The sequence below is a fragment of the Lycorma delicatula genome, chromosome 8 (genome assembly GCF_047948215.1).
Source record: "Lycorma delicatula isolate Av1 chromosome 8, ASM4794821v1, whole genome shotgun sequence".
Lineage (NCBI taxonomy): Eukaryota > Metazoa > Arthropoda > Insecta > Hemiptera > Fulgoridae > Lycorma > Lycorma delicatula.
Genome location: NC_134462.1, coordinates 108,540,957 through 108,562,738, shown reverse-complemented (window position 1 = coordinate 108,562,738; position 21,782 = coordinate 108,540,957). Strand labels below are relative to the sequence as shown.

Below are 21,782 nucleotides of genomic sequence, written 5' to 3'. Positions count from 1 at the left end.
TTATTATTAATGATATAAATATATTATGAAATAACAAATAATATTTGTTATTTCATAAAGTCTAGCTGTACGTAGAATATCTAAAAATACAATACAATTTTTTTTTTACCAGTACTATTTTGTTAGAGTTTCATGTTATTATACTGTTAATTTAGTTTGCATTTTGATGTCAATCAGTGATCAAAACAAATTATTATTTTTTCTTTGTCTTTAGTCATTTGACTGGTTTGATGCAGCTCTCCAAGAGAAAAATTATATAAATAAAAAAATATTGATGCTGAGAGATGAATAAATAATGTAGCTTTTAACAAATGTTGATTTAAACATAGGGATTTACAGTTCAAACTGGAAGAATTCATCAATAAATTAATTCTTTAAGATACTTGTAATAAATTAAAATACAAAAGAAAACAATGAAATGGGCTGAATATGAACAATTAAATGAAGGCATTTTTTCTCTGCCTTGTTGGCAGATAGAAGAAAAAGCCAGCAGTTGATTTTTCAATTCAATCATTTTAAGCTCTATTTGTATCTTTATGATAAAATTATTCCTTTTTATTGAAAAACAAAACCAAAATTATAAATTATTTTTTTTCATATTTTTATGTAAAAATATTTATTTCTAATTTTATGATCGATAGTTAAATAAAAATACAGAAAAAAATTGATTGTTTCTATACATACATAGAATTTATTGAACGCTGACCTGTGCAAAAAAAAAATTCAATTTTTTGGGAACTCCCACACTAAAGGGGAACCATTTCGATAAAATTAATCTTTAGGAAAATAATCCCCGAGTAATAATAATAAATTAAAAAACTTTTAAAATTGTTTAAAAAATACAAAGATATAGCCCTAATTGTAATATAAACAAAGTTGTAATTTTCTATGAAGGGGTGAAACTTTTCGGCTAATTTTTTCCCAAGAAATACTTAAGAATAACTGCAATTAAAAAATTAAGAATTTTACATCTTAAATGGAATGAGTAATTTGCAAGAAGGATTTAAATTTAGAATAAATAAAATTTGTTACAACTGACAACTGGGAGTAGAATGGGCAAAAACATTTAAGTGGTTTGAAGGCTAATATTAGAAAATATAGATACAAAAACTTCAAAAAACTCCCATTAATACCTTTCCTGAAACAAGATAAGAGTTAAAAAGAAAAAAATATACGAGGATGGGGTGAAAAGTTCCGGACCACACACATAGATGGTGTTAAAATGCTTAATTTCTCAACTGCGTTTATGTGATTCCATTCTTCATTAGTATACTATAAGAGTTTTAAGTCACAGCATCACTAATTGTAGTATTTAATGAAGTCTATCAAAGTGAAGAATTAGGGTGATTTTTGAAAAATGGAAAGACTAGAATTTTTTGCAGCGATTAAATACTTTTTCTCAAAAGCTAAAGTGTAAAGGAAATTAAAGAAGAGCTTGATATGAAATTGGGAGATGACTTTTCTCCATCAAATACAACAGTTAAATGCTGGGTTGCTCAGTTTAAAATGGGTTGAACATGCACTGTGGATACCCTTCTGAAGTGACTACGGCAGGAATGATAGAAAAAATCCACAAAATCGTTTTAGCAGATAAGATGATGGCAGTGAACAAGGCAGCAGAGTTTGCAGGCATGTCAATAAAATGCACGCGCAATATTTTGCACGGACATTTGGGCATAACAAGCTGTGCGCTAGATTGGTGCCGTGTTTGCTCATACCCAACCAAAAATAGTGTCAAAAAAAAATTCAAGCAACTGTCTTGAGCTCTTTTGGTGCAATCCAGAGGAAGTTTACATTGATTTGTGATGGTTGATGAGATTGATCTGGCTCCCAGTGATTATCACTAGTTTCCTAACCTAAAAAATTGCTTGGAGGGAAGAAGTTTTCTATCAATAATGAAGTTACTGCTACCATAGACGGTTATTTTAAGGAGTTGGACAATCGAAAAACCTAACTGGCATAAGCACTCTCATGGAATGTTGGGCTAAGTAGATAGACTGTAATGTTGACTATGTTGAAAAATAAATCAAAATGTTACCAGGAACAATGTTGTTTCTTATCCAGGCCTGAAACTTTTCACCCTACCCTCATATGTAGTTATATTTTGGGGAGAGGGATGAATATTAAATAACATATTTTGGTAATCTACGATCTTTAAAATAACTTTAACTTTTATAAGAAAGAAGATTTCTGAAGTAAAGATTTCCAATTTTATTTTAATTTAAACACCCCCACTTCAAAGTGGGACTTGGGACCCCCACAAAGTTCTCCTGGGACTTTGTATCACAAAGTCCCAGGAGAACTTTGTGATACACTCTGTATATTTCACAATATACAGGAAATTTTTTTCCAGAAATTCTTGCTCATTCAGAAACAGATCAGCTTGCATTATACTATTAAAATGGCATTCTACTGAAGTAAAATTATATAATTCAAAACTTTAATAACACTCATCCTAAAAAAATAATGACAACAAACTATATTACTATTCTCTATTTAAATACATTTTGTCATAAGATAATATATAATGAAAAAAAAAACATTATAGTAACTTATTTATAAGCAAAATATTTAAAGTGATATGCAACTTAAGAATTCAGTAATTGAACAGATTCACATTTGACAACAAAGAGAAAAATTAAATTGAATTTTAGTAAAAAATATTCTAATTATAAATCAAATTTAATTTGGTAACAAAAGTGCAGAAGTTTCATCTTTCAATCTTTCAGAAGTTCAATACAAGAAGATACATGAGACGATACATTAGGAAATATGTAAAATAATGCCTAAAGCAAATATTTTTTGGTCTTTTTGATATGAACTTAAATAAAATGATTTGGTGAAACAAAAATTAATCCAAAATAAGAGAATTACACAGCAAAAAACCTATGAAACTGCCTGATAAGTCAGTCAACTAAATTTCTACATCTTTAGTTATTCACACCACCGACAGTAATCTTGGATTAAAAAAAAGTTACGAGACAAGTAGCAGCATTTGAATCACCAGGTACACTTACTTCAATTTCAAAAAGCCTGGCATGAAATGCATGATGGACAATAAAACTCTTTCTACCATAAATAGTCTGGTTTAACTCACCAAAGTATTCCAAACAAAACTATGGCCTGAACTGACCATTAACAACAAACAATTACAATTGTAAATACACAAGCTTTTTAAAAGCATATGTAAAAGGTGAAAGAAAAGTATCAATCTTTTAATATCAAATTAATGAAATTTAACAAAAACATTAATTAAAAGTAGATGGTGAAGTATGAACATAAACCACACATACAGTTATTTTCTACACATCTAAAAAAGAACAAAAAAATTCACTTATGATTCAATGTAAAAACAATACATAAAAATAACTTGTATATTAAATAAATTCGGAGAAAAGTACTAACTTTCCATGGAGAAGAAGGGGAATTTGAGTTAGGTGGGCGATGACGAGATCTTTTAGCTGTGGCATCACGGTCAACACCAGCTTCTCGACACTTTTCCCTCCAAAGAAGATTATCCTCAGCTAAGAATCGCCAACTACGGCATGTTTGTGCTGCCCGTAACAAATCTCGTGGCTCAAGGAATGATAATACATGTAAGGCCAACTGGAAAAAAAAATTGATACATTTACAGCACTTTTCAGTTTCAACAATTAATTATAAATAAAGCACCATTAAATAGTAAGAGGTTTTACCATCACTGAATGCAAGTTTCATTAACAAGAATATTATTCCATCTGTTTTACTATTTTCTGTGTACTAAAAAGTAAGTTTTCTCTCTTCAGCCAGGTAAGTTATGTAACTTACCTGACAGTCATTAATTTTCAACAAATCAACCATTGCTTTAATAATGATACTATTCTGTCGAATTCGGAGATGAACTGAACATTTCATATTTTTCAAATAAAAAAAAAAAAAAAAAACAGGCTACAAGTTTTACATACAGAAAACTCTGTAATAAATTTGTTAGAGCGAGCCGCAATATTTTTCTAATATAGAGAAATTTTGTGAAAGGGAGTCAATATATTACGTTTTTAAAATTAAAATATATGTATTTATGTTAAGTATTGTTGTTTACTCTAGAAAATATTTTTTAATATGTAAAGATATAATAAAATTAAGCTAAATTAAAAAATCTATGTAAAAATGCACCGATGTAAGGTTACCTGGATAATTTCATGCAACCATTTTTCAAAGTGATATTGAACACTAAATATTACATATGTGTAAATTCTTTAATTTACATACAACAGTTAAAAAAACATATTACATTTGATTTAACTTAATATTTTTTATATAAGAACCATAATTTGGTAAAGTCACTCTACTCTATTTTAATTGTCCTAAGTTATTTATTATAATTTCTCAAATAGTTTTTTAACAAACTTAGGTAACTCTTAATTTGCTTACGTTTTGTTCAGTAATAATCCTTTTCAGTAGCATTTTCTATACTAAAAGCTTGTTGTTGAAAACAGGTATATAAAGTACATCAAAACAATCCTATTGGCATCAAAAGCTTGCTTAGAAGTTGGTAGAATTTCCATCTTAGTCTCTTCAACATCTTCACTATCTTAATTACTGTAGGTGATGGATGGTTTCAATATTACTGTCAGCAAATTTGTCTGCTTTTGCCACTCCTTCATCAGCCTTTGGATATTCATTAATATCAGATGAATTTAATTGAAGCTACTGCAGCATATTAAATTATTTAACTACTTATTGAGGGCAGATCATGGCTTTCATCTTCTCCTATATAGAAAAAAAAAACTGGCAAGCTGAAACCAATGTTTTATTGTTTTAAACTTTTGAAAAATAAAAATGGCAAGATACAGATTACATGCTTTATCAGCATTTTCTATTTCTTCAATGAGACGAAGCAGCATTTTCCTTTTGAAATAACCCTTAAGAAATTTGATACACTGGTCCATCAGTTGCAGTACAATTTGGTGTTAGTGGGTAAAAAATATTTAATTTGTGCAAGTCCTTGAATATCTGGAAGTGCTGCACAGATATTCACCAGTATAAAATTTTTCTGCTTTCTTTTTTAATTTTCTCTCCCATTCTCATACTTCTTTCAAAATCAGAGCCATCATCCATGCAAATTTATTGTTTCACTAGTTAACAGGTAATGAGTTAAAGTTTTTAAAACATCTAAGCTTTTTATATTTAAGTATCACTAATAACTGCTATTTCTCATTTCCTGTCAAACAGATACAAACTAGAACAGCTACTTTTTCTGTTGACAATATTTTGTTTACTTTTTACTTTTAAACTTTAGTGTTTTACCTGGTAACATTTTTTAAAAAAATTTCCATTATATTAGCATTAAAATGTCTTCTTTCCTTGTATTCTAGGCCACTAGTTTTAACCTCAATATATTTTGCTTCACCATTAATTTTGCCAAACATAAGGAAGTGACTTTTTAAATTTGTACAGCCAGAAACTTGCTAAAAATTTGGCTTTAAAGACTTAACTAAAGCCAAATTTTTAGCAAAGAATTCTGCTTCAGTTTTCAAAATTGGGTCATTAACAGAAGTGTAAATTTCATTGCTGCTGAATCTCCTAAAAAACCGTTTCATCTACACAATCATAAAACAGTACTCAATTTTTTTATAATTATTGCTTTCCTCGAAGTACACCTTCAGTAAATTTTCTCTGTTGTTCCCCACTGTTCCTACTATAGTTGAGACGAAATTAAAATAATAGCAAACATCAACTTACTTATTTTCTTCTTCAAATACTGGGATAATTTTAATTTTCTGTGATAGGAAGAATTTTATACTTACTAGCTATAATCTAAAAAAATAGTCAGGATCTTTAAAAGAACTGAAGATCATAATGTGTTCATACTATAAATAATGAAAGTACTCTTACTATTGTGGTAGCACAACACATTATAGTTAAACTAAACTAAAACTATCATTACAAAAATATTTTTCTTATAGGGAGAGTTTGGTGTATAAATGCTTTTTTAATAAAAATTTATGAATGCTAAAATCAGATATTTTGAAAGTAATTATAGTTAAACTAATTAAACTAAATTATAGTTAAACTAAACTAATTAAACTAAATTATGGTTAAACAAAAATAGAACTACTCCAACTGAGTCAGGGTTTAATAATAATAATAACCAACACAGAAAGCAGATTATACTCTGGTATTGCCCTTAACTGTATACCAAATTATACATCATTGTCACAAGACAATGATATAAAATAAATTCATTGGTATATTCTTTTTAGTTATGAAGTTGTCAAGACAAGTTACAAAATTCAAAGAATTTTTTAATGAGAACTGCAGTAGAGTACAATACAATTACCTCATGGGTTACAACACAACCTGATTTAGGCAAATTTATGGCCTAAACAAAGCCAACAAGGTGAACTGTTCTGTTGAGTTGTTGGGCCACCTGTCCTTGTTATATATCAGTTACATAAAATAATTTATAGAATTCATAGAAATCAGTACATCAGCAGTTGTGATCTAGCGTAACTTGTTTCTATTCTAAGACTTTAAATATTTTGGTTATTAATCCTCAAAAAACAAGACACCCATTGAGTCAAAAGTAGTCATGGATACAAATTTTTTGGGTATTTTAGGGAAATTTCAACTTTTTATTTTGTATAAAAGAGTATAAAGTACATAGATTGATATAGGAATTGTGAAATGACCAGTGACAAAAATATTTTTTTATAAATACATTACAAAAATATCATTACAAAAATATTTTTCTTATAGGGAGAGTTTGGTTTATAAATGTTTTTTTAATAAAAATTTATGAATGCTAAAATCAGATATTTTGAAAGTAATTATAGTTAAACTAATTATAACGAGATTAAAAAATATAATTACCTCTTTGGGAAGCAATGAAATAAAGTCTCTTTGGAATTGGGGTTCAATTAATTGCATCATATGCCTAACCTGTGTTGGTTCACACATTTCAATTAAGCGGTCAATAGCTAATAATCGTTCTGCATTTGACCATCTCTGAAAAAAACAACAACAATAAAACTTACACAATATCACATTATAATTTTAATTAATTTAAAATAGATTAAAGCAAATTAAAAAATCAATTCACAGTATATTATTAATGAATATATTTAATTACACATAAATAAAAATCCTAAATAAACATCATTTGAATAACTATCTAATATTATTATTATTATTATTATTATTATTATTATTATGCTTTTACGGCCAACATGGGACCACTTAAGTCAATTTTAGTTGGATCTTTTCTGAGAAAAGCGTGTTATTTTACTCTTTCGAACTATCTAATATATATATATATTAAAAAATGTTCAACTTCATTTTAAAATTAGAAAATTTGTGGTGTTAAATAATTAAGGTTATACTGTTTATACATACACACATATATATATATATATATATATATATATATATATAGATACGCATACAGCTGTAATAAGATAACAGAGCTGATGTATAATGTAAACACAGTTTTAAATTTCTTGCTACATGTTAACAAAACAAAAACACTACTAACAATGATTTTTTCAGCATTATAAAATAATAATAAAACATTAATTCCATTACAAAGCAAAGAAAATAAATATTTCTTTAAAAAAAAAGTAATTCGTAATTCAATATCACAATTTATTAACTTTATAAAAAAAAAAGAAAAGTTAATGTTAGCACTTTTAAATGAATTAATACAGTGTAGTACTAGTAGAATAATAGATGAATGAAATGTAAAACTTGTTTTTGGATGTCATTTCGATCTTTCATTCCAGTGGCTACTCTACTTAACCTAATGTAATATTATGTACATGTAAGCATCAAAATTTAAAGTTTGTTTACATTATTATTCAGGTTATAGTAAAAGAAATGTAAATATGAACAATAAAAAAAAAAACAAAAAAGGTAGAAAAAATCCCACATTATAATACCACTTAACTAAATTTATATCAGTATGCCAATATAAAGAACAAATAAAATATTTCATATGAAACTGTAGCACAATTCCAAAAATTATAGTAATTTTTCTTTGAAAACAACTAGTCCACTTTTCATTGCTACAAGATATAAACAAACGTATATTTTTTGTTTTAAGATTAAAATAGAAACATATGCAGGTTTGACATGAAAAAATAACAATTTTCAAACCAACTGCATAAATTTTATGCTAGTGCATAATAATAAAAAAAAGGGAAAATTGTAATTAATAAAGTTTACTTTTACTTACTTAACTTCAAAAATACATACGAGGTCTGTCCAGAAAATAAATAAACTTTATTTTTTTAATCTTTATTATTAATTTTATAAATTATTGGTCCTTGTCCCGTTCAAAGTATTTACTTCCACTATTCACATACTTTCCCCGGCGGTGTTTCCTCTTCATGAAGCAGTCCCGGATAGCTTCATTTGAAATGGCCTTTAAGATCCATGAAAAAGCTTCTTTAATGTCATTAATTGTCTCAAAATGGTGTTCTTTCATTATTAACTTTAATCTTGGAAATAAGAAAAAATCGCAAGGAGCCAAGTCTGGTGAATAAGGAGGCTGAGGGAGGAAGTCATCCAATTTTTGGCACAAGACTGACAAATTGACAAACCTGACTGTGCGGGCACATTGTCATGGTGAAGGAACCTTGAGTTGTCTTGCCACAACTCTAATCTCTTTTTGTGGATTTTTTCACATAACTGTTGTAAAACGCCTTGATAGTATGCACTGTTTATTGTTTCACCTTGAGGCAAGAATTCAAATGCACAATTCGATCAAAACTGGAAAACTCAAAGAAGCATTAAAATATCAAAGAAAACATCACTTTGCCACTGGATCAAGACTGACGTGCTTTCTGGAAGTGTGGAAATCCTTTGCCAATCCATTGTGTTGATTGAACCTTTGTCTTGAAGTTGTAGCCGTAAACCAAGCTTTTGTCTCCCGTTATGATCTTTTGCATGAATGTTTCACATCGTCATCAGCTTGTTCAAGAAGTTGCCGACAAACGTCCACTAGATCTTTCTGCTGTTTTGTCATCAAACGAGGAACAAAATTTGCTGCAACTTGATTCATATTCAATTTTTCAGTCAAAATGTCATAGCACAATCCAATTGAGATGCTAACCTCTTCTGCAACTTCTCTGACAGTCAATCGATGATTTGCAACACACCAGATCATTGCTTTTCTGAATGGAGGTGTTATAAGTTGAAGAAGGCCTTCCTGGTTGAGGGTCATCTTCAATCAACTGATGACCAATTTTAAATCACGAAAACCATTTGTAACATTGTGTATGACCCACAGCAATAGCTCTGTAAGCTTGTTCCAAAAGTTGAAATGTTTGTGAAAGTTTTTCCCGGTTTCACACAAACTTTTACATAGCACAATCCAATTGAGATGCTAACCCCTTCTGCAACTTCTCTGACAGTCAATCGATGATTTGCAACACACCAGATCATTGATTTTCTGAATGGAGGTGTTATAAGTTGAAGAAGGCCTTCCTGGTTGAGAGTCATCTTCAATCAACTGATGACCAATTTTAAATCACGAAAACCATTTGTAACATTGTGTATGACCCACAGCAATAGCTCTGTAAGCTTGTTCCAAAAGTTGAAATGTTTGTGAAAGTTTTTCCCGGTTTCACACAAACTTTTACATTGGATCACTGCTCCCGAAAATCATAGATTACAAAAATTGTTACTAACACTTAAACATATTGCATTTAACTAACAATAACACGAAAAATAAACAAGATATCAACAATTCAAGAACATCAGGTTACAGAGGAGGTTATGTGACACAATGCTGCCAACCACACGTCACTAAATATCTCTGTTGGCGTGTAATTAAAAATGTTCAGTTATTTTCTGAACTGACCTTGTATAAGTAATTCCTTGCAATTCGCAAGTGTTATGTTCCTCCACAAACATGAAAACCTTACCTTTATGGAAAAAGTGGGTTATGTTTTAAAATCACACACAAACGGATTGTTACATACAGAAAAATGGTAATATGTGATAAATGCTTATTAGAAATACATGTAAATTAAATAAGTATTATACTTGAACTAATTTATGCATTCAGCTTTATTGTGAGAATTGAAATTATGTTCAGTAATACTAATGTCAACAAAATTTTATCCTAAAACACAAAAAGTTTTTATTTTAAATAAATAAAAAACCCAAACGAACGCATTTTTGTTAAAAATGTTTGTTATTTGTGTCTGTTTTTTTAATTTTTTATGTTATTTAAACTCTTCATAGTAGGGTGTCAATGCCATAATAAATTGACATCTAAAATTCATTGAATGAAGTAGAAATGTTGCTAACTCTAAACTAAAAGTTCCATTCAATGACATGAAATTAACAGGCGTAACTTAAACTTTGTTATTCTCTTTTGCCTGGGTAGTTCAGAGCTCTTCTAGTTTCTTCTATGAGTTCTTCGTTTTCATAAGTTCTTGACTGATGCTTCAATTTCGTTGAAATCTTAGTCTTTAATTTTATATGCTAGTTACATAATTTAGAACAGTACGTTATTAGAGCCAAGGGCAATGTCTTCTAAAACAAAGTTTGGCCATAATTTTCACCAGCAAGCACTGATTGTTGATGTTTTAATTTCATCTACAAATTCCTTTATGTTGGCAATGCATTCTACAATGTCATAATTTTTTCGGCATCACATGAGTAACACAGATTTATTGTCTTCCATTATCTATAACAGTCTGCTGAAAGTATACTGTAAATATTAAGCATTGAGACAGCGACGATCCCTTGATCTAATGGCTATATAGGGCTGCCACATTTCATGGCAGAAATAACATTTCTACATTAAGATGTAAAAATGTTATCTTACTGAATATCAAGGAGCATTACCTATCATAAGTAACATTTTAAAAACAAAGATTACAAATAAAGTTCAACTTCTTTTATATAAAAATAAATAACCACTCAATGAAAAGGGGTGTTGATGCCCAAGCTTTCTGATCGGATTTCCATAAATTGGAAAACGATTTTTATTCTTCCCTTCAATGCTCTTAGATTAAAAGATTACTGTACTATATGTAGAGTAAATAATTTAAAAAAAAATGGTAATTACTGAAAAATCATACTTTTTCAAGAATTTTTTTATTTCTTGTGCTGCCAATAATCCATGAATATTATGGAATTACTGTACATAAAAAATATTAAAAGAATGCTTTCATTAAAAGTCAATAAAAAAAATAATTTTTTTTAATTTGATAAAAAGAATATTCATGATGAAAATAAAAAAAGACAACTCATTGTTCAGATACTAAGAAGGCCTTTAACATTTGCTGAACCATTAAGTCCACTGTAGCACAGTGTGTATTCCACATTTATAATTTTTTCTTCAAATAAGACCAACATTGTTTTGTTCATATTTAAATAATTAAACGTAAAATGTACCTAAAACATTCATAATCTATGAATATGACTGATTCTTTTGTTCACACTTGAACTGAACTGAATTTTAATTAAATCACAACAGATACAACAAAATCTATACCGGGTTTAAATATAAATACAATTACAGATATATATAAAAACAATTACAGACTATATATAAAGAATAGTACACTAACCTGAAATTGTAATAACCAGTCAGTTATTTCAGGAGGTGGGTTATCTTTAGAAGGAATAATAATGCGTGGTAATCTGCTCTTTTCTACTGACTCACCAGATTTCTTCTTTAAGCTGAAAAAGAAACAAATCTATTAAAATATAATTGCACACATTTTATTAGTTTAATTAATATCTAATAAAAATCATTATAACTATTGTGAGAGGAGTAAGTTATTTAAATTATATGTTTTTAATGAAACCCAATATTCTTGGCTCTACCACAAATTCAATATAGATATTTTTGAAAAAAATTACAAAAAATTATTGGAATTATATTTATTACAAATTCAATAAAAACCAGTATAAGAAAACTTAGTAAAAAAAATCAAGCCTTAATAATGTAGCTGGTAGTTGTTGATCACATTATATTGAAAAATTACAGAAAAGCAGTAAGTGATAAAATTCTAATCTCATATATAATTCGTGCAGAAGATAACAGAGATGGAATTCATTCTTTTTAAAATTCAAAACCAACATTTCACAAGTCAGTGGTTGCCAGCACTAATCGTCTTTCTGCTGATTATATAAAAGCGCTAACAGAACTGATCTTTAACAATACAATTAGAAAATTGAAAGTGTTAAAAAAATTTTTTACTTGACTTTTTTGTATTTCTAGCACTAGATAGGGAATCTTGGAGAGCTGCATCAAACCAGTCAAATGATTGAAGACAAAAAAAAAAATGTATTTCTACCCATCTTCAAACAACAAAGCACAATTATCGATTAAAACTTTCTGAAAATAAGGGTATTTTCCATTTTCAAAATATATATATATATATATATATATATATATATATATATATATAAAAAAAGTACTCGATTCAAATATTAATGAATAACTAAAAATATAAAATATTACCAAAGTAGAAAAAATAGTTGGTGATCATTAAAATAATTAAATATTGGAGAATTAATATTGGAGTTGTAATTTTTAATTCAGAATGGATAATGTAATAAGAATACAAAACAATTTCTTAGGTTTATACCCAAGTGACACAGAGCGGTAACCACATATAAAATTCATTTCATCTGAATCAAGATGGTTCAAGAATAAAAAAAAACTATGGTAGAATAACTGTCTATCAAAAAAAAAAAATAACAGTCATAAACAGACAATTAAAATATTACAGTATATCTTATTTGTCAAAGTTTAGAATGCTCAGTTGATGTGAAAGATCGAGATAGATTGCTGAACAAGTGACTACTGGCTTGTGGCACCTATGACAACCTGTCAAAGTACACTGTATTATTAGCAGTGCAAACACAACTTCAGATACCCCAGATAGAACTACTACACATTTACAAGTAGTGGCTGAAATTTAATGCACACTGGAATGTAGCGGAGAACAAAATTTACACAAAGCTACAAAAGAACAAAATGTGTACTGCTGCTATCTTGTAGCTTCACTCTTCTACTACAAACATTCCAAAATTCATAGACTTATATGCCCTCTCATTTTCTGTCATGTTATCAATGTTATGGAGTCGAGTAAGCCTGATATATTAATGTGTCTAAAACAATGATACAAGTTAGTGAATGAATTACAGTGATTGATTTTTTCTGAACAGCAGAAAAAGTGAATCCTAATGATACTCGTCATCTAAACGTCTTTATGGCAATAAAATTATCGATCAAAATACTGAGAGTAGGTAGGCAGTAAAGTTTTATGTATCAGAAGATGGTAAAGTAAATATTAATGATCAACCTCACAGTGGTGGACCAGTTTCTATGACTCATAAGAAGCACCAAAGGAGATGGATGAACATATGACTGTCGCATCAGATAACAATACATCCCCACCCAGATAGGCATAACAAAAGAACACGTATAACCACATTATTGCACAACTGAGCTACAGTACAGCTTTTGAAATATTATTGTGATAAGAGATGATTTTCATTTCACTAATGGATGGGAGATGGAACTTGGGTCATCATTACAACAAAAAAGGAACATTACAGTGTCGAATACCGGCACTATGATTTGCCAAAATCAAAACACATGCCTCTGAAAAAAAAATTCTCTTGACAGTGTTCTGAGATTCCAAACATATTTACGTGACCAACTACCTGGAAGTTGGGTTGACTGTAAAATGGGTAATATATATAGATGTTAAAACACTTCAGATGTGTATGTGTATGTACCAAGTCAAGGAAAGACTGCTAGCATTCCTCATTGATGTAATGAGATACCTGGTTTACTGTTGGGAGAAATTTGTAGCTGTAAATGGTGACTGAGCGGAAAAATAACTGCTGTTTTTACGAAAATAAAATGTATTTCTATGTCATATTTGTTTCATTTCACTGTCTCTTTTCTTTTGCAACTGTGCATTTACATTTCAACCATCCCTTTGTATGTTTATACTTTCTAAATTTGTATGGTTTAAGTTTAACATTCTAAACTTCCACAAACGAGTAATATTTTAACAAATAACAATTTCTACTTTTTTCTTCATATATAATGCTTTGCTACACATATAACTAACAGCAAGCTAATTAAGATATCATGGTGCTGCGGATTACTTCATACCACAAGCTATCAGAACAAACAAATAAAAAAAATTCCTTTAAGTAAACTAAAATAATTTTCATGCAATAGTCTTAATTACATTCATTTTTTTAATATTTTAACAAAATGACATGGCAGAAAGATAATTACCTCATATAAACAGTCTTATCTTCAGAAAAAAATTTCTTGCATGGCAGCCCATTTCGACTATCATGCAGACTATCATTTTGTTTACGTTTTCGCTATAAAAAAAAAAAAAAAAACACTGATTAATCATAAAATAATTTTACTTTCTCTTTTAAGTTCATTATAAAGCAATTTGATTTTCTAATTTTTATCTATCAAATGATCAACTGAAAATATTACTATTTTAGATCTTTAAAAAAATAAATTATTTTTTCAGCCTGTCAGAGCAGGTCATGTATTTTGATTTTTAACTCATCTTAGGTATGTGACAGTGTTAGGAACTTAAAAGAAAAAACACTCGATTATAAATATGCTTCTCTATAAAGTAAAAAAATATTTGGCTGTAATAAATTCAAAAAAAAGTAACAATAAAAAATATTTAAATTTTACCTGCAACAAATCTTTCTTTATTTTTCTAAATAATGATCATTAAAATTTAATAAATATCGTCTCATTAGTTTTTTGTTTTATCATTATGGAAATCGAATATGCTGATTTCATAATTCAGACCCTATTTTGACTTACCTACCTAAATGATTGCAACTTAAAAATTCTTTTAGTTTAGAAAATCGGTTGTGATGGAAGGGGTGAATGGAGGTACGGATGTTTTAATACTTTTGGCCAAAATTTTGCAGCAAACTTTGAGTTGTAATCAAATGCACAAAAGAGTTAATGTGAAATAAAATAATGATGTACCCCTTTGACGACAATATGTTGACGACAATTTTAATGACAATATGTTGTCATTTTGTTTAGTTTTGGGTGGTAGAGCAGGTCAAGTAATCACAATAAAACCTTTGGATTACTGTAGTTCCACTCAGTGTAAAAGGCCTTTGTATCTCAGAAATTGTTAGTTACAATTTTCTATGTGCTCAATTAACATAAAAACTTAAGAAAATAGCTTCACTTTTGAAGTAGTTACTGAAAAATCCTATCCCATTGTGATTTGCATTTAATTTATAACCAGTGCAATCTTCATCCCCGGTAAGAATATGATTAAGAAATTCATTGTTCCCTTGTTTTTATTGATCACGGTATGTCAAGGTCATTTCCACTTACTTTTTCTAGTTTTCTTCTCAGGAACCACCAAGCGCAAAATTCTACTGTCCAAATATTCATACAGAATTAAGTGTATCATAGACCTTCAAACTGAGAAAATGAACTGTGCAATCCATCCACAGTGAATCTTTCTATTTTCAAGAAAACTGTAGTCAATATTTTGCTAGAAATTCTTCAGGCGACAACTGCATGGAACAGAATTTATTATGAACATTTCATCTTTCTTCATTAAATATGATGAATTTTTTCAAGTTTGATCCATCAATAACCTTATCAACAAGCATTTCTTTTTTTACCTACTGATTCCTACAATCCAGAATTTCTTATATTTAAAAATCTGATCATATGTAGATTTTCACATGATAAAATTTTCTTTTAAACACAATTTTAATTAACAGGAAAAACCAACAATGTATCATAAAACTTCACTTAGATCAAATAACACAACAGAGAGCTTAACTGACTTTACACTTATGACAGAAAGTTACACATCCAAGCACTTTACCGATTGTAAAAATCATTATACTGTTGTAAGAAAAAAGCCTGCATTTTAATTTTAGGTGCATATAAAAGAAATTGTATATTTTTTGTAAAAGTTATATCAATAATATGAATTTTATGAAAGCCCATTTTTCTTCAATTTTGCAGCACAATTATGAATATAATGAGCCAATAAATACTACTATTATTATTATTACCACTACCTGAAATATCACTGATGAAGGAACTGCATAACATTACAAAAAAAAATTCTCTAAGCAAATCTCCATGCAGTTAAAAAAGTATTTTTTAAAGGTCTAAAAAAAGTCTGGTCAATATACATGGCTGCACATAAAAGAAATGTGGATATAAATAGATATGAAGATTTAGGGCAATCTTCATACTGAATAATCAAAAGATTCATGAAAGAGAACATAAGATATGGTAAATAATTCCTTTTTTGCACATTCTCAACTATATAAATTAACTTTACATTTTTTTATAGTACTTCTATATCTATTAAAGTCTCTGGATGCTTAAAGGTGGGCTCAACTTTATTTCTAAACTAAGTATATAGTCATAAAAAGATGTTAACATCTACAAGATATCAAAATTTACACTTATATACACAAAACTAATTAATATAAAATATCTACATAGAGGCGATAAATCATTATCGAGTCTACATAACCTATTTCTCAGAATTTAAAATCCATTTTATTTTTACCTGCAATTAATTTACTCAATTTGGGTCCATAAACCATAATAAAAATGATTGGTATACCTATCATAATTTATAAGAATATTACAAAACTTAAATTGTACAATGGCCATGTTATCGAATAACCTAAATAATTAGCAGAAATTAATGATTATTTGAAATATTTTAATGAAATATTCTAGCAGTTCACTCGGGCCAGCAGGAAGAAAATTCAGATTATAATGTGAAACAAATCAGAAAAATTAAAACCAAAATTTAAAAATGAATTTCAAAAATAAATGTTTTTCTAGAAAATAATGGGGTGCTATCATATCCTATTGGATATGATAGCACCATATGTATTTACAGAATAAATTTGCTACCAATAAATAAATAAAAACAAATTTAACCCCACTGGAACCAGATAAAAATTTCCTTCTTCAAAGTAATCTTATCCTTTGAAATTATTCCTGAAAGGAGTTTAAAAAAAAGACCAGTTCATCGTGCGGAGGATTTTCTTCCGATGAATACAAACATTTTTTTTAATGAGATACATTAAAAAGTATGAACTGAAAAAACTTACCAAAGGATGGTTACAACCTGAACTCGTATTTCCATTATTACTAACTGATTTATTGATTTCACTACTATCATCTAAGTCTGCACCACTTCTTTCTAAATCTTCTTCCACGTCCCCAGTTCCACTTTTATTACTACTACCACCACCACTATCCACTTTACCATCAACTGTACCCCCCACTTCTTCATCAATTGTATCTGGTTCTTCCCAACCCGCATCTTCTTCCATATCCCCCTCCCCCTCACCATCATCACTGTTATTATTCCATTCTAATAAGTTTTTAACAGACCATGATGCAGTATCTGTTGTAGTTGTTGTAGTCGCACACGAAGCCGCAATACTTTCGTACAAAGATCTTCTGGCTCCATCTGGACATTCAGTCTCAGTAGGACTTGGGCTTGTACAATCAGTCTTTTCTCTCTCCGTTGAAGCTGTTGTAGCTGTTCCGGAAGCTGTTGTAGCAGTTGCATCACTACTTGAGCTTGATGCAGCAGCCATATTATTGTCTTCTAGATGTTGATTGGAGCTGGAAAAAAACAAAATACCCACATAAACAGAAAACCTCACTACAATTAAACTGTTATTTTATAAATTACTTGAAAATAGTAACCACTAAACATGTGGTATCTAGTACACCGATTGATAAAAGAACTGTTGTGCTGTAGCTAGAAGTTTTCTTCTATAAGTTAATGTAGTGCATCATATGTTTTGCACGACTGTTGATGAATGCACCTAATCGATACATCAGTCACAGATTACAGACATACATGGCTCAATCAAAAAGTAACCAAATTTTCACTTAACATGTGAAGTAACTAATGACCATTGGGTTCAGACTGACTGTGACAATTACCGGTTGTACAGGTGTGTTATCTTTGTAATCTGTTATCATATTCTGAAATGATGTGCACTGACAATACCGACTATTGTAAAATATAGCTGTGCATCTGTTTTCTTAAGAAAAATATCAAGTTTAGGAGAGTTTTGGCCTATGAGGGAATTGTTATGGCCATTAGAAAGTAGAGGATATGTGAAAAAAAAAACTTTGCAAGGTTCAAAGTAAGCAGGAAACCCCAATTTATCACACAGATTCAAAGAAAAGTTGTCATTACTAAGAATAAATCTGTAGTCCCAAGTAAGATGGCAAACAACCCCAATTTTCCAAGACAGGGGAATTAATTGTCCCTTCCTTCTTCCTTGACTTGTAATGTGGAATTTGCATCATCTGCTAGTTGTTTTCTTGTAGATCTGTCTTGGGACTTCATATTTAGTCTGTAACTTAACTCCAGTTAAGGACGTAAAAAAATTGAAAACGCTATTGAATTTAGACTAAAATTTTTTAAACCACAATCAAACACACAAACCTCTAAAAGACTTTTTTTAATTACGTTTACAATATAAATTAAATAAAATTTTCAAGCCAACAGATCCTAAACTGATTATTAATAATATACATACTAAAACATTTCTTAATCAAATACAATAATTGGAAATCCTTCTCAACAGAAACAATTGCTTGGTCCAAAAAGTTAACCAATAAATTTTATATAATATATATATATATATATATATATATAAAAATAAATGTTTGTTTGTCCTGTATACATTTCTATACCGTTCATCCAATTGTAATGAAACTTTCGTGAGTTATTGTGTGCACATCCGTGAAGATTTCTGAATTAGTTTGGACTCGCTAGGTGGTGGTGAGGGGGCTGGAGATATTTAAAAAAATTGTATTTATGGTCTGATTTGGCTCATATTCAGAATATATATATTAGTTATGTGAAAAGAAATATTTTTACGAAAAAGCATAGAAGGGAAAAAGGGAAAGAGGTGAAGATTGGAATAGGGGAAAAAAGGAAAGGTTAAATTTTGTGATGTTCTATAATGTTTTATCAAACTTTCATTTGTGTTCATTTAATCTACATATAAACTCAAATCTAGCAACAACAAAGCATTGCTGGGTTCAGCTTGTTATAAATAAAATAGAAATGTGCAACGTGTTTATGTATTATTTTTTACAATGCTTCAGGTAAAAATTTCATTTGTTTTGAAAAAAAAAATTGAGAAGGATGATCCAGAGCATTTCTTCCTGTTGAATGAGCAACTCCCATGATTATGAGGTTTGATTGTTTGTGACAATATATGTATAAATACTAGCTGGCCTGTCTAGCCAGAGCCTGGATCCTTGGGGCTCAGGTCAGCCTAGGCAAATCCTGGAGCCAACTCAGGGGTTCCTTGAGATCTCCTGGGGCCAACCACATGACCACAGAGCTCACTTCACCCGCCATTTTATTTGTTCTTTCAGGTCAAAAATATAAAATCACTAATTCTGCTCCTTAATTAATTCCTAAAAATTTCAGTATTACTTTATTTCACCGGGGTAGCTGAAATCAGAGTGAAATCTTTCACTAGCTGTAACACGAAAATGAAGCATTTTAGAATAGATGTTTATGTGAACTTTTTCCATTATTTTCATGAATAGAACAGGTTACGAATGTCCTAGGAAAATTTCATGATACTCTCAGTAAATGCAGCTAATGGTATGTTGATTGTATCAAACATTTAAGGTCAGCTTGGTGGTTAGCGTAATCGAATGGTTAGCACTTATAAATCATATAATTGTTACTATTTAAAACATATTTATTGTATTTATACAAAATTAAAAAAAGAAAACTATCAATGTTGAAATTTACAAAAAAAATTAAAAACATTTAACAAAATGTTTGGATTTAATACTAAAAACAGCCTATAAGAAAATAACACACAAATAAAATCTGTTATATGCTTAATAGATCAATCTATCTAACATGAAAATTGTCAAATTTTGTTTAAATGTCCAAATATTTCTTAACATTTTCCTACCTAATATTTTATAAAACAGTCTAAAAGAATTATTTCATTGAATATAAAGAAAACAATTTTTAAAATTTAAAAAGATTCATTAAATAATTTTCATATTGAAATTCATTATAACAAATCTTAATTCAAAATTTTAATACTATTATTTTTTCCTTCATTTTCTACGGTACAGTTTCTTAACAATTCGAAAGGGAAGAAATGCAGAAGTACATTTCTACAATACATGAAATATAGAATTATTAACCGATTCAACATTGAACTACACACTATAAAAAAAGTCCTTATTCAGGAATAAAACTTTATAATCATCTATCAACTTATTTTCACTCAAAAAAGAAAAATTCAACTTATTTAAAAATCAACTGAAAACCCTTTCAGTAGGAGCCAATTACTATCATTAATAATGTTAATTATATTAGTATTTATTACAAAAAAAGACAATTAATTTTTATTATAACCAATAAATTTGTTACTAATAAAAATGTTATAACAACTATTACGTCACAGAATCATTTTATAGCTAATAATGTTAAATATATTTACTGTAAATAATGTTGTATGGCTTGTATTTGAGTGGATACATTGAAATGAAAAGCATAATTAATATAAAATGTGCAATAATAAAAATACACCGATATACAATTATGCTTTACACTTTCTTCTAGTCTTTCTTATGACTTGAAACACGTAAAGCAAATGATGTACAAGAAACATTAGTCACTTTCTTTCTCTGAGAGTAATGATGTTCACATCCAATACATCCAAGCCCTGTTGTAAATAGAGTGAAGATATCACTTACAGGGCTGAATTTACCTGCATTTTGATGGGCTTGGAATGCTGATAAGAAACTGTATATTTGGCTGAGTGAAGCAATGGAAAAAATATCATTCCTCACTTTCCCTAGAATCACTGGCATGGAATGTTTGTTATTTTTTAGGATAAGGATAAATTATGCCATTTTTTTCGGGAGCGACTTTTCACCCATGTCTAACTGCCTTAAACCCTTATGGTTATGGCATTAATACGTATAAACTGATACATAAATGTTGATGTTTAGTTAACTTTAAATTAAAGTATACAGTAGATAATGAATACAAACAATGATGTTTAAAAAATTTTAATTATAAGACTACACATGTAATAACTTTGTATTTTAATGTGTAATTCTTAAATTTTAATTTTAATCAACTGATGAGGAATTCCTCAAAAGTGCTATTGATACATATGGGAGAATAATAAAAATGAAAAAATAAGGCAAGAGCTCTTAACTGGTTCTGTACTGTGGTGAATTGCTGAATTTTGTTTTTGCTTTTGAATAATGAATACAAGCAGTACTTAATGCAATGTATAATGTGATATGATGTATAAGTAATAATCATATATCACAGCTAACAATTTTTATTTTTTGTTAAGTATATAACAATGGCTTAAATTGCAACATAATTTTACGATCAATAAAGAATTAATATCTTTAGAATTCTGATCAATAAATTTTTCACTCTAAAAGGTAAAAATGCAAAAATTAGTAATAAAAACTTGAATATCTAATAACCTAATAAAATAAACATTATTCCAAAAAAAAACTGGGATTGAAAAATCTTTTAATAAAAATGATCACAAGGCCTCTCTTATTTGATCTGATTTGACAGGGGGGAGAAAGAGTGAGTGAGGGGGAAAGTGATTTCTCTCACTTTATCTCTCTCACACTCACAGACATTGTATGTTTGCATAAATCTGAACTACAAAAATTAGTTTACCAACATTGTGAACATTATTTTGCCAAAATATGTAACAAAATATTT

At 29.0% G+C, this 21,782-nt stretch overlaps 1 protein-coding gene across 1 annotated transcript in view; it reads right to left on the bottom strand.

Moving 5' to 3' along the window:
• Positions 1–21,782, bottom strand: part of ago (F-box and WD-40 domain protein 7) — a 46,461-nt gene that overhangs the window by 16,284 nt on the left and 8,395 nt on the right. Inside the window, exons 3-7 of the mRNA XM_075372839.1 lie at positions 17,122–17,644; positions 14,264–14,355; positions 11,565–11,676; positions 6,853–6,987; positions 3,406–3,606 (exon numbers count right to left, since the gene is read on the bottom strand). Of these exons, the coding sequence (XP_075228954.1) occupies positions 3,406–3,606; positions 6,853–6,987; positions 11,565–11,676; positions 14,264–14,355; positions 17,122–17,616 (1,035 nt within the window). The 5' untranslated portion in view covers positions 17,617–17,644. The remainder of the gene's footprint in view (positions 1–3,405; positions 3,607–6,852; positions 6,988–11,564; positions 11,677–14,263; positions 14,356–17,121; positions 17,645–21,782) is intronic.